The sequence below is a fragment of the Pleuronectes platessa genome, chromosome 10 (genome assembly GCF_947347685.1).
Source record: "Pleuronectes platessa chromosome 10, fPlePla1.1, whole genome shotgun sequence".
NCBI lineage: Eukaryota > Metazoa > Chordata > Actinopteri > Pleuronectiformes > Pleuronectidae > Pleuronectes > Pleuronectes platessa.
In genome coordinates this window covers 27,156,248-27,170,669 of record NC_070635.1, presented here as the reverse complement: position 1 = coordinate 27,170,669, position 14,422 = coordinate 27,156,248, and the positions used below count along the sequence as shown (strand labels likewise).

Here is a 14,422-nt window from a genome sequence, read left to right as displayed (position 1 = left end):
TAAATATGAATATACTATAGGCGGGATAATACAGTAGTAAAAAAGGTGTAGTGCAAATGTACAATTGTTCAAATGTTCAGTGGTTGGAGGAGGGTGTGTGGCAGTCCAAGCCAAGGTGGAGGGAGGAAGTATAGTCACTGAAGAAGGTGTGTGCTGGGGTGGGGTGGCTGCTTCTATCACTGTGGAGCAGAGTTCAGCAGGGTGACAGCCGCTGAATGATGAAGCTGTTCCTGAACCTGCTGGTCCGGGAACAGAGGACCCTGTAGCGCCTCCCAGAAGGGAGGAGGGCAAACAGTCTGTGGCTGGGGTGTGAGCCGTTGACAATGCTGCGCGCTCTGCGCAGACATCTCTTGATCTGGACAGCTGCAACGGTGGGGAGTGAGGAACCGGTGATGTGTTGGGCAGCTTTCACCACCCTCTGCAGTCATTTCCGGTCCGCAACAGAGCAGCTGCCATACCACACTGAGATGCAGTTGGTGAGGATGCTCTCGATGGTGCAGCGGTAGAAATCCACCAGAATCTGAGGAGACAGTCTCCTAAGGAAGAAGAGTCGCTGGTGAGATTTCTTGACCAGGGTTGAGGTGTTGAGGGTCCAAGAGTGGTCCTCAAATTTTATTTGTATAGCCCACATTCACAAATTACAATTTGTCTCATAGGGCTTTAACAGGGTGTGACATCCTCTGTCCTTAACCCTCAGCAAGAGTAAGAAAAAACTACTAAAAACCCTTTTTACAGGGTAAAAATACGTAGAAACCTCAGAGAGAGCCACATGTGAGGGATCCCTCTCCCAGGACGGACAGAAGTGCAATAGATGCCACGTGCAGGAAAACATCATCAAGATTAAAGTCTTCAAGATTAAAAATTAAAAGCAAAGGGATTCCGGGGAAGGGGGATAGGGATGGAGAAGAGGAAAGAGAAGCTGGAAAAAGAAGCTCCGTGTGTCATGTGTCATAAAATAGAACAAGTAACATTCTGCCGCACTAATTAGCTCTAACTATAAGCTTTATCAAAAAGGAAGGTTTTGAGCCTACTCTTAAACGAACAGATGGTGTCTGCCTCCCGAACTGAAAGTGGTAGTTTATTCCACAGCAGAGGGGCTTGATGACTGAAAGCTCTGGCTCCTACTCTACTTTTAGAGACTTTAGGGACAACAAGTAGGCCTGAATTCTGGGAGTGGAGTGCTCTAGTTGGTTTATAAGGTACTAACAGCTCTTTAAGGTAAAAAGGCGTTATATTATTAAGGGCCTTGAAGGTGAAGAGGAGAATTTTAAATTCTATTCTAGATTTAACTGGAAGCCAGTGTAGCGATGCTAATACTGGAGAAATGTGCTCTCTTCTCTTTGTTCTCGTCAGGACACGTGCTGCGGCATTTTGGACAAGCTGTAGAGTCTTTAACGACTTACTGCTGGAGCCTGATAGTAATGAATTACAATAGTCCAGTCTCGATGTAACAAAGGCGTGGACTAGTTTTCCTGCATCTTTTTGCGAAAGGACATGTCTGATTTTTGAGATATTACGCAAGTGGGAAAAGGCGGTTCTAGAAATTTGTTTTAAGTGACTATTAAAGGATAAATCAGGATCGAAGATCACTCCCAAGTTCCTGACTGTTTTGTTGGAAGCAAGGGCAATGTCGTCTAGCGCAGCTATATCATTAGATAATGTATCTCTAAGGTGTTGGGGCCAAGTATTATAACCTCTGTTTTTTCTGAGTTTAATAAGATAAAATTGCGGGTCATCCAGGTTTTTATGTCCTTGAGACATGCTCGAAGTTTGGTTAATTGATTACCGTTGATATGCATGGGGGTGTGTGTGCCACCTTTCTTCCTGAAGTCCACAATGAGCTCTTTGGTCTTCTTGGTGTTGAGAGACAGGTTGTTGTCGGCGCACCACTCCGCCAGATGCTGGACCTCTTCTCTGTAGGCCGACTCATCGTTGTTGCTGATGAGGCCAATCACGTTGTATTGTTTGTAAACTTGACAATGGTATTAGAAACATGTACAGGTGTGCAGTCATAGGTGAAGAGGGAGTAGAGGAGAGCCTCAGCACACAGCCCAGTGGCACGCCGGTGCTCAGATGAGGGTTGAGGAGGTGTGGTTCTCTAAATTAACAGACTGGGGTCTGTTGGATAGGAAGTCCAGTATCCAGTTGCAGAGGGAAGTGTTGATGCCTAGGTCACCGAGTTTCGTTATCCGTTTGGAGGAGATGATGGTGTTGAAAGCTGATCTGACGTCTATGAACAGCATTCTTACATAGTTGTTATTGTCCAAGTGAGAAAGTGCGGAGTGAAGTGCCGTGGAGATGGCATCCTCCCTACTCCTGTTCAGATATAATTAGGAGACCAGGTCCCCACACACAGCTATCATAATACAAATTAGATAGCAAGCAGCATCGTTAAGTTACTTTGGGTTGCCAGCTTAAGTAGAATTTTTACACTTAATGTACACCGACATTACACCAATCACTCACAGACAAGAATTTATTTTGTATTTTATGCTGATTTATTTGTTGTTTTAATGTTCTTTGCTGTTAAGTAAATCAATTTTTTTGAATTATTTTACATAGCTTTAACTAACTAGTTACAATATAATTCAAATTAAGTTTAATGCAAATATCAATATTCAAGATTCAAGATTCTTTATGTGGTCAGACGCATAACTGGCCCCCCATTCAGTCAGAGTGCATGCAGCACTGTGCAGCAGCAGAAGCAGCAGACTTCCCGCAGGAATCCTTGGATTTAACACACTGCTGTTTAGATGGCTGACAGAAAGGAGTAACTTAACGAACGGTGCTGCAAACTCTCCGTGGTCATACACAAAGTGTCTCGGGGCACAAACTGTGACATTATGGAAAAGAAATTCGAAGACATTGATTCGTCAGGGAGATGGCAAAACCTTTACAATGTAAGTCCGGACACAGGGCCTCTCGTGTTTCTATGACGATCAGTTGCTAACTTACTTAGCTAGCTAAGTTGGTAGCTAGTCGGTTAGACACCTTTTTAATCGCTATATTGTAACTTTTAGCTTCATGAGTTACACATTTCAGTGTGTCAACTTAACGACTATGAGCACATAGTAAAGACGAATGGAGAAACTGGCAGTCCGCGTTCCCAGCGGCTTACTTCCGTAGCTACAAAGCTTGTCGTTACAGAACGTGCAGTAGCACAGTCTTCATAGTTGAGCTCAGTTAGCTAATGCTCGCTGACGCTAGCAGACGTCAGCTGCAGTTTCTGGGAATTCATGAGGACTTCCAGAGAAAGCGCATGTGCTCTACCAACAGCTGTTCAGAAGGACCCAATTTTTAACGTTTCTGTTCCCGTTTATCTCGGGCTCTGACCCCACTAGTAACTGGAAGATAACATGGAACTGACGATATTTCGTGGCCACCAGTTAATCTGTTCAGAAGTAACCGAAGCACAGTTAGGCCTATGCTTCAGCATAAATAATACATTTATACATCAATATTTATTAGTAAACCTGTTAATTTAGCCAGGTGACTCAGTGGAGAAGTCGAAAGTTAAATCGAAACTAATTTTGGTTAAGTTTGTATATGCTGAGAAGTGGATTTTTTCACTCATGTCTAAATGTTGAAACAATTCTGATGCGTGATAAGTTTTTTTTGCTCAGTGGAACAGTTTCTGTTGATCTGTCATTTAGAAATAATGAGATAACAAAGGTGCTGTCCAGCATAGGCTGGGAGATCATCTTTAGCCGCATCCTGTACACACAATGGAAAACAATAATTGTAAAACAAATATCATACGACAATATAATATAGTAGTTTGACAAATGAAAGCCAAGTGGAACAGTACATGTCAGCACAGATGAGACAAATTACAGACTGTATAAGATTCCTTTTATTTCTCAGCTTAATAATTAAATGAATTTTGTCTCTGTAACTTGTCAGGCAGGAGGCATATATCATATGTCTGCATTGGTCTGTTAATGATATGTCTCTCATTTACGTTGCTGACATAAAAAGAAACTACTACCTGTCAGTTTGTTTTCTTGTCTCCAACAGGAGATCCGTAACCAAGCCAGCGAATATCCTTACAAAGTGGCAAAACTTCCAGTGAATCGGAATTTGAACCGTTACAGAGATGTCAGCCCATGTGAGTTTTATGATAAATAAGGTTGTTAGTGAAAGTTTGCATTATTGCCAATGATGTCTATTTTTTCTGTCATCTTTCATCTGCTTTCAGACGATCACAGTCGAGTAAAACTTGAAAACTCTGAGAATGACTACATCAATGCAAGTTTAGTTATGATGGAAGAAGCCCAAAGAGCTTACATACTGTCTCAGGTATGGTGCCAGATAGACAATATAAATTACACTATCTGCATTAATAGATTAAACAGTAGATTTAAGAAGCCTGTGGATCACTTGAAGAAGAGTGAGCAAGATGTCACTTTAATGTTCGGTGATCTTTTTGTTAACATACTTTTCTTTCTTGAACGTCTTCAGGGGCCTTTGAGGAATACTTGTGGTCATTTCTGGCTGATGGTTTGGGAGCAGTGTTGCAAAGCTGTTATAATGCTCAACAGAGTCATTGAAAAGGGATCTGTAAGTACATATTTCTACCTGCTAATCATTCATTTCACACATTCCCCTTTCTGTTTTATATAAAAGTTCTGGATGACATGTTTCAAGGTGTCAAATTGAGACCAACATTAGCTCTAGAAGTTTCTACAACATAGCATACATATTCAATGTTAGTTTCTCTGTAGGAAGTAGGGGTGGGCGATATATCGAATATACTTGATGTATCGCGGCTTGTACCACGTGCGATGTATAAAATGGCTATATCGCGACCATCAAGTATATATTGTCATATGAATGTTTTAAGCCGTCAGCATGAAATTCTCTTTGAGTTTCATTTCGCTCTTCTCATGCCCCTCTCACAGCAGACAGCTCTCTCCCCTACCCATCCAGAAAACTCTCCTGCGCTCATGCGTATTTTTGTATCAGGAGAGGAGGGAAGAAACTCAGAGTGCATGGAGAGAGCGAAAGAAATTGAAGAGTCGAAGCAAGTTTACGAGAGTTCAGAGACGGTTATTGATAGTTTGTTCATATTCTTGGTGAACGCTGAACCGAACATATCAGTTTACAAAAGAATGAAGATGGGCAGCGTTTACTCATGACAAGAGAGTTGAAGTTCACACACACACACACATACTCCCACACACACACACACAAACAGGACTCCGCCCAATACACTCACTCACTGTGAGACACGTTCACGTGAAGCATCCGGTCAGTGACTTTGTTGAAGAACAGTGGAAAAATTTTTTCTCTTTGACCCACAGTTTCTCAATGATCTGAAGGCATGCACCTACATTTATATTTGACTCGAAAACGAAGTAATTTACACCATGTTTAAACTTAAATGTCCTAAGTGCCTAAGTGCATGACTAAGTGCATTCAGGGACCGTCGGAATTAAAGATAAACATAATTTTCATGTTGGTCCATCATACAGTATTTGAAACTAGAGCCAGCAGCCAGAGTTTGCTTGAATAGGTTCAGTATAAAGACTGCTAACTGGGATCAAAAGTTTGCCTGACTATGTCTAAAGGTCACATTCAAAAACATATTATATTTATTATTTTAAGAATAAATCTGACAAATTGAGGACTAGGGCAAGAGTACTACTTCCAGCTATGTTGACGGCAAGAAAACAAATTAATGTGTTGGTAAAAATGTTACAACAATTTTTTGTGGAAGAAGACCCATTCTGATGTAGATATAAAAGGTTCAAATCAAATCAAAGTTTATTGTCACATGCACCAATGACAGCGTCATCGGAGCAGCGAAATTCTTGTTACATGGCAGGCAACATCTGTGGAAATAAATAAAAGTTGGAATAAATAAATAAATGTGGAAATAAGTTTACGACAGGGCCCGCCTTTCTAATTAGCATACGGACACAGAAATGTGGAAATAAATAAATGTGGAAATATATTTAAGATACATATAAATATATTTTGTTATTTCCTTTTTTATTTATTCATTTATTTATTTATTTCTGTATTTATTTATACATTTATTTCTGTATTTATTTATACTTAAGTCATGTATGGTCCTCCATAGAACACCATTGCTACTCTCAAATATTTCAGATGACTGTATTTACCTTGTTACCTCTCAGCCCTATTGCTTTCTAGGCACTGTTAAAGGATTGAGACCGGTGGAAACAAGCTACCAATGACTATGTAGCATAGTAATACAGTAATAATTTAGAGGATAAGTAACATAATGACATGTGTTGTTGCTATGCACAGCACATTTCTTTAATCTGTCAAAGGTATTTTGGTATTAAATAAGAGTGATGCGCTAAATTAAATGCAGCTAACCGACAATGCTTCAGTCATCACACCTGCCATGTGTGTTAATATCCAAAGCTGATTCTGTCTTTTCAGGAAAAGTGTGCACAGTACTGGCCCACCTCAGAGGAGCTACAGATATCTTTTACAGACACGGGGTTTGTTGTCAGGCTACTTTCAGAGGAGGACCAGTCCTATTTCACAATCCGATTGCTGGAACTGCAAAACACAAAGGTGAGCATGGGAGGTAGACAGTTAAATGATGTAAATGTTTTAGAATCTGTATTGGTCAAGGATTTTGTCTGGTGAAAAGTGCTGTGTGTGTAGTTCATGAAAATTATAGTCCAGCACTAAGGTAATTAGGGTCAGTCTGAGCTAAACGTCAGACCATTACTTAACCTGTTCTGCAAAGGGCTCCTGACCAACTTTTTACATTGGTTGCACTGTTGCACTTAACTTTTTAATTTGTTTGCACCAGGACATAAATCCAGTCCACCTACAATTTGTCACTATGCCTTCTGGCATAGCAAAATTACACTTATTATACCTTTTCTTGACAGTTCACATATACAATGGGGATTTTTTTAACTGTGGCTGGGTATCGCCACTGATTTCCCAAAACTATTTGATTCTGATTCACAGGGTCTAGATTCGATATTGATTCAGTTATGGATATTTCATTGTACAATACCAATTCTGCTTGGATATAAAATAGATTTTCAAAGAACTAAAGCTCTAAACAAGGAAACCTCTAACTTGGTGCATTATTATTTTTGTTGGATGATATTTTGTTCCAGAAATTTTGATAAATGATATTGTCATCACTTTAAAACCATTTTTAAACATATTATAATAACAATATAGCATAATCATGCAAGTACACCCTTTCAAAGAGTAATCAACTTAATTCTAAAGAATATTCAGTATGACATTTGTATTACAACATTTTAAATATCCTAAATATATGAAACATGCATAAAATAAACCACACACAACCAAAATTATAAGTAAAAGGAATTCTTTGGCTCTCATAACAAAAATTGATCTTGAATATATATATATATATATATATATGCACTCACCAGCCACCTTATTAGGTACACCTTGCCCCACAGCATTACACGACCACCACCAGCCTGAACCATTGATACAAGGTAGGATGGATCCAGGCTTTCATGTTGTTGACGCCAAATTTTGACCAGGCAACGTTTTTCCAATCTTTTATTGTCCAATTTTCGTGAGCCTGTGCGAATCAGAGCCTCAGTTTCCTGTGCTTAGCTGACAGGAGTGCCACCCGGTGTGGTCTTCTGCTGCTGTAACCCATCTGCTCCAAGGTTCGACGATTTGTGCGTTCAGAGATGGTATTCTGCATACCTTAGTTGTAACGAGTGGTTATTTGAGTTACTGTTGCCTATCATCTCGAACAACTCTGACCTCTGACAATCGCGTTTTCGTCCACACGACTGCCGCTGACTGGATATTTCCTCCTTTTTTGACCATTCTATGTAAACCCTAGAGATGGTTGAGCGTGAAAATCCCAGTAGATCAGCAGTTTTTTTTTATATATATATGAAAATATTCATTTAACATTTGGCACAAGCTATATGTTACCAGTTCAGTTAACAGAATGGGATGGTTATGATTTAGATGAGATTTTTACTTTGTATTGCTTTAAGTTAGTATTCCAGCATTTCCTGTAGTAGTGTGTGTGTGTGTGTTTCTGCCCCTCTATGTCAGTCTTTACACAAAACCTGACCATCACATTTATTAATATATCAATAGATGATGGCAGATAATGGATCCGGATCATTCCGGTCACTTAAACACCGATGTCCTGGCTGTGCGTATCTTGATATGTGTGTTGCGTGTGCACTAAATGTTGGACTTTTTTTCCAATGTGTTTAAATAATAAATACTCAAGTAGTAAGTAAATCAAACAAATGCAAAGTAGACTTCAGTACTGTTTAGATTCTAATAACTTGTGATTAGTGTTGGTGTTTATTGTTAAAGTGTTAAGTGAGCGCAGGTATGGAGGGACGACACACAGACGGGAGACTCTGACGCCGGGTTCACACCGGACGCGGAAGCGACGCCAAAGCGTTGCGTAAGCGCAGCGTCAAGCCTTAAAAAACAGCTGGCTCCCATCCACTCCCATGTTAAACCTTTGTGCTGGTCACACCAGACGCTGAATCGCCGCGCTGCACCGCGGCTGCCTAGCGACTCGCAGCGATCGTTTCGGCATCGAGTCTATTTTTTTCGCTTGACGCGAGCGTATCGCGACACATAGGCTTGAGTGGAGAATACGTAATTTACCCTCGACACCTGACATTTAACGGAGCAAACAGCGGAGAAGTTCTTCAACATGGATGACATTAAATTAATAATTGAAGTGGAGAAGTACAGTGAGTTGTATGATCCTCGGAACATGTTGTATGAAGACAACACAAAAAAAAAGAAAAGTTGGGACGCTGTTGCTTAATGTTGGAGCAACAAGTAAGTATATGCTTTTATACTACTGGATCAACGGGTGATATTATTAGCGCTGCCCGGCGCTTCGGCGGCGCTTCCGCGTCCGGTGTAAACCTGGCGTGACACAGTACAAACTAGCCGCTGCTTCTGCTCTGATCCTGAATCAGTGGCACTAATCGTTTTGCATTAGTGGTCCGTCATGGAAAGCCTGTATTAAATATTTTTTTCTCCACTCCAAATATACACGTTCATGTTGCTGATGTCTCCTCTCATATCCCTACATCAATGTCTATATGTCTGAGTGAGTGGGTGGGGGGCGGGGCTTGCCCGGGTGTGAGTGTAAACTCCATAGGGGAGATAAAAGAGAGGCGATACATCTTGATCATATACAGAAACAGACCAGCTCAACGTTTTGTGCATCGGTGCGACCAAGGAAATATTTCTGTCGCACTTCACAGCACGTGTGACCTACTCCAGTATCACGTGTCTAAATGTGTGGCGATAATAAATACTGTGATTTCATGTTTATGTGTGTGATGTTTTTTCGTGACAAATCACCCCAGTCAGTCAGAACTCCGTCATGCCCAACATCATATGTTTTCTGCCACAGACGGGGGAGTCGAGGGAGGTCTACCACTTTCATTACACCACATGGCCTGACTTTGGTGTACCAGAATCCCCTGCCTCTTTCCTCAACTTCCTACTCAAAGTTCGGGAATCGGGCTCGCTGAGTCCGGAACATGGGCCCTCAGTGGTGCACTGCAGCGCTGGCATTGGGCGCTCTGGTACCTTTGCCTTGGTGGACACTTGCCTGGTCCTGGTGAGAACTGGGAGGGTCAACGCCACTAAATGCAGCCAACCTTAAAAGGAAACATTACCTGATATCAAAGTTAAAAGTTAAAACGCTACTCAACATTTTATATTATTTTCGAGAGGGCAAGATGAGATGCTTTATAATTTTACTTAGTGAAAGCTGAAGAGGGAGAAGTTGAGGTATGTTCATGCTCTGCCAAAAAGTATTTTTTCTGTGATTTTTGCATTGAATGAATAACTCTTTACTTCCTGCAATACCATATAGGTCTGAATAGATTTAAAATAATTTGCTGATTTGTAGGTTCTTTTAGTTTTGAATCATTTTTCAAATGGAAAGAAAAGTTGAAAATCTTGGAAATACTGATGTTCTTGTATTGGCCTAAAGGCAAATTTTCTGTCTTCACATTTGCATATCCACAATATGATATGTGGCAGCTGATAAAGCAAGATGACCATAAATACGTTAAGTCCTGATATAACAGCACCGTATATTTTTCAAAATCATCAAATTAAGAGATGTAGATCTGGATGAAGTATAGAATTTAAAATTGTAAACAGACCTTGAAAGTGACAGCAGAAAGGGAACAAGACTGCGGTGGAAGAGTAACAGATTCTTCACTTGAGTAAAAGTATCAATGCAGCAATGTAAATATACTTTTAATACAAGTCATGCACTCAGAATCCTACTAAACCAACATTGTTCACGTAAAAGTTCAGAGAAAAATGTCCCCTGTGGCCGAAACCATATTATATTATTTATATTATCATTATAGTCTTAAACGCACTGTTGTCTAGATCGACAATGTCAATAACATTGAGCTCCAGCTAATGCTGCAGCTGGTGCTGCTCCAGAGCGCTGGTCGCCTGTTTATTAAAAGTTTATTAACATTTATTTTGAGTCCAAATCACATCGAATGGGACCGCATATCTCTGGGTCATTAACAAAACACATGCCAAGTGTGAAGGCAATAAGACAAATAGTTCTTGAGATATGTGTGCCACATACAAAAAAACAGACAGATCTCTAGAATTTGTACATAGTGTTTTAGTTTTTTTTCTGATGCATCAAAAGAAAAGTCGCTTATTTACAATTTCAAATTGATCCAAACAAATGATATGTTTCTCTGTCAAAGGGATAGTTCACCGAAATTGTTTAATTCACTCTCGGCCAAGGGTAAGCGGGGTACGCGTTCGTGTGGCTTCGTCCACTAACTTCACCACTTCCGAGAGGGGACTATTTGGCTTAAAACATGGTGTAAATGACACCCTGTCGAATATGAATGTTGGGGCTGGCAGACACCTAGATGACACCACACAAGCAGTATGGAGGCATGTTGTGTTTATTTTCTATTTTATTACATCTAAAGAAGATATCCCCTCGGCTGAATCACTGTTTACCCCTGAGACTCCCAAAGTGTTTTGTGGACTGAAAAACTTCACCCACCCCTCCATAGGCATAGTGGTGAATAGATAAAGAGTGAATTAGCTTTTTTTGGTGAACTATCCCTTTATTCGGTCTTATAGTCTTTTGGTATTAAGTAAAAAAAGCATCTTTCCACTTGTTTCTTCTCAACATGTTGATCTGGTTTGCAGATGGACAGATGTAAGAGTCGGTCTTCAGTGGACATACAGAAGGTACTGCTGGACATGAGGGAATACCGTATGGGTCTGATCCAGACCCCTGACCAGCTTCGCTTTTCTTACATGGCGGTCATAGAGGGAGCCAAGATCCTCCTGACAGATAACTCAGCTGCACAGGTAGCTCAATAAATAGAATTTCAAAATATATATTTTTTTGTTCTCAACTGTTACAAAAAGACGTGTTGTTACAGTGCATCTAAGATTTTGCCAAGAGAAGATTTAAATTAAATATTAATAAAATAACAATCTGTATATTGTATCTTTTATTCATTTGTGTTTGCATTTCTGTAAGTGTAGGTTTTCTTAATTTGAGTCTTTCTATAAATTGACTATGTAAAAAAAAAGAGATGAATGTGGGTATCAAATAATTCTGTTAAGTGTAGAGGAAGTTAAAATCTTGGGCATTCAAAAGTATATTCATTGCTTGTTACAGTGAATAGATGAAGTGTCGTCTTTCCCGCTGTCAGAAGTTGGTACTTGGGAGAAAACTTGTGTGTTTGTGTCTTGTCCCCTGTAGCAAAACAAGCAGAGACTACTATCTAAATCTGCCCCCTACTTGGAGTCAGATCCGCCCCCTCCGCCACCTCCTCCTAGACCTCACCTCAATGACAGCAGGCCCAATGGCCAGGCAACATCTTGTGTGGAGCTGCATGCCCCCTCAGGAGACCACCTGCTGCCAACAGAGCCAGATAGCCATGACCACAATGTGGAAGACCTTTCTGGGCAGTAAGTAATACAGCTCTGTACATTTTGAAGTGAATTTTGTCAAGTCATTTTTGGAGAAAAGACACACTTGTAGAAAAGTCTGTTGTTGGTTTGAACTCCTCATTGTGCACAGTGTTGCCATCCAAGCACAGTTCAAAAGCTTCACTCTAATCATTGCACCTTGAGACAACTTTTCATCCCCAGAAAATCTGATTCTAACCCTCTTGTCCTTCTGACGGGTTCATTTGTCATTCTTATGTAGAAATATTTGAATCATCCGGCATGTAGTGTTTTGTGGGGATGTGCTTTTCACCCAGTTGTTTTCTGACCTTTTCCTCTTAACTGCCGTTTATTTTAGTCTCAGAAAGCGACACCGTGAGGAGAGGATTGCCAGCACTGCGCAGAAGGTCCAGCAGATGAAACAGAGACTGACAGATTCGGAGAGAAAGCGAGAGAAGTGGCTGTACTGGAGACCCGTGCTGCTTAATGTCGGTGCCGGGGCAGCTTTGGCTGTCAGCCTACTGGTTTGCTGGATCTACTCGCAGTGAAACACTCGGGGTCACTTAAAACTGACTTATTTTGCACCAGTACCTGTGGTTAGGTACTTCTATAATCAGATTTAGATGATAAGATGTGCATATCTGAGGGTATTTATTTCCTTAAGGTCAAAATGCGGGAGCGCTGGATCAAATGAGCTTGTGTATATTTTTCATGTAACATCTAAAGTAGTAACATCTCAGGATCTCGTTGCCAGCACGATGATTTATTTTCCTTTCCTCTTTGTCACTGTTGATGAATGTACTGTATCATAGCAAATCGCTTTGAAAGAAACCTACTTGAGGGGCAGTAAAGACCAAAAAAAATTATTCTGACAGATTTATTTTTGCATTCTTTATTTGCTATAGTCAGATTTGTGTTGATCATGATGGACATGTTTTAACATTTTGCATTTCAAAATGAGTTCTGTTGACTGTTTATCCTACCATAGATAAGTTGGATGATTCCTTTCCCTTGACATCAGCCATGGGAGTTTTTCTTTTCTTTTAGAGAATTCACATTTCATGCATGCATTTAAAGGTTCACCAGAACACCACTTGTTCTTCCATTTTTATTTAGCGGAGAATCGCAATATGTTTCAGACTGTGATGGTTGTCACATGGCTCATAGTGATGATCTAGTCCCTCACAGCTTAATGTGTGTATTCACCCACTTGATGGGTTCATGTTTGTTCAGGTTATCTTACTTTAGGAAACCAAAGCAAAGCTGTCCAGTTTTATTAAAATACCAGCCAAGCAAGCTGTTTATTTGTACTCCCTTTATGTGTAATGTGTTTTCTATTGGATCTTTGACATAACTGACACCTGCATTGCAAAATTATATTGGTCACAGCACCTTTGCATTGCATGTGACTTTTTAATTTGAACCCATGATCTAGCCATGTTTTCAATTGACTGGGACCAATATAAAGCTATAATAGTGTTATTTAGAAGTTGGAGCAGAGCATCTTGGATTGAATTCTAAGTTAGGTGAGAGTGATGGCAAACATGTCATCACCCCTTTGTTTGCTTGTTTGAGATAGCTTTTAATGTGCCTTGAAGTTGGCAGAGTGTGTGCTCCAAGGTTTCTTTAGCATGATCAGTACAGAAAATGGATTATGTGACCTGCTGTTTTGCAGTAGCCAGAGGTGTGATATAATAAATTGTATTGGAGTTGATTGCACACGAAATGTGACATTAGCATGTGCTGACTCCTGAGATGTAGCAATTTGTTGGTGATTGGCACTGTTTGGACATGACTTTGACTCAGAGTTCATTAAGCCCAGAAAAGATCAGTTTGACCATAACATTCCATTCATTCTTGTTTTCCTTTAACAATTACAGGGGAGATTTGTACATTGCCTAGCTGCAATTAGAACATGACAGATGTTGTGTTAAGAAAAGAAAACATGAAATGCAGATTAAAATAAAACATTAATCTTTTTTAAATCCAAAGTCTGCTTGTTTGTGTGTATTTTTACTTGAACTCTGTGTCAGTGAAGCAGCTCCAATGTCCACCCAAATCTCACCCCAGTCCCCATGCCTCCATAATTGCATTCTGGCCATGAGCTAAATCAATGCAGTCAGACTGAAGGCCTCTCACCGTGGATTCAAGGAGTTTATTCAATATTTCAAGAAGAGGCCTTGCTCATATTGACCACTTCAGTAATTTTATTTTCTCTTGTCTGCAGTGGTGTTTTTTGAGGAAGTACCTGTTGTAGTTGTTTAATCCACTAAACGAAACTAAGAAAAAATAAGCATATAAACCTTATGTTTTAATTTAAGAAAGACTAGAAATAATTAATAGTATTAGGTTGATTTCAGGTAAATACTGAAACCGGTACATTGATCTTATAGGCCTATTGATACAAACTACTAATTGTACTACAATAGGGTCCTGTATTGGTTGTCGCAGACAACACGTAGGTGTCTAAGACAAT

General features: G+C 40.1%; 1 protein-coding gene across 1 annotated transcript; it reads left to right on the top strand.

Moving 5' to 3' along the window:
- Window positions 1-2,657: 2,657 nt before the first annotated feature.
- On the top strand, window positions 2,658-13,937 carry ptpn2a (protein tyrosine phosphatase non-receptor type 2a). Its single transcript, XM_053431884.1, has 9 exons — window positions 2,658-2,900; window positions 4,018-4,108; window positions 4,199-4,299; window positions 4,462-4,560; window positions 6,415-6,552; window positions 9,398-9,607; window positions 11,194-11,358; window positions 11,759-11,967; window positions 12,305-13,937. Exons 1-9 carry the CDS (start codon window positions 2,844-2,846, stop codon window positions 12,492-12,494), a joined length of 1,260 nt encoding a protein of 419 aa, XP_053287859.1. The 5' UTR covers window positions 2,658-2,843; the 3' UTR covers window positions 12,495-13,937.
- The last annotated feature ends 485 nt before the right edge of the window (window positions 13,938-14,422 follow it).

Coding starts and splice junctions, on each gene's coding strand:
- ptpn2a (XM_053431884.1), top strand. CDS start 2,844: ATGGAAAAGAAATTCGAAGACATTGATTCGTCAGGGAGATGGCAAAAC. Junction 6,553..9,397: donor TGGAACTGCAAAACACAAAG/GTGAGCATGGGA, acceptor TTTCTGCCACAG/ACGGGGGAGTCGAGGGAGGT. Junction 11,359..11,758: donor CAGATAACTCAGCTGCACAG/GTAGCTCAATAA, acceptor TGTCCCCTGTAG/CAAAACAAGCAGAGACTACT.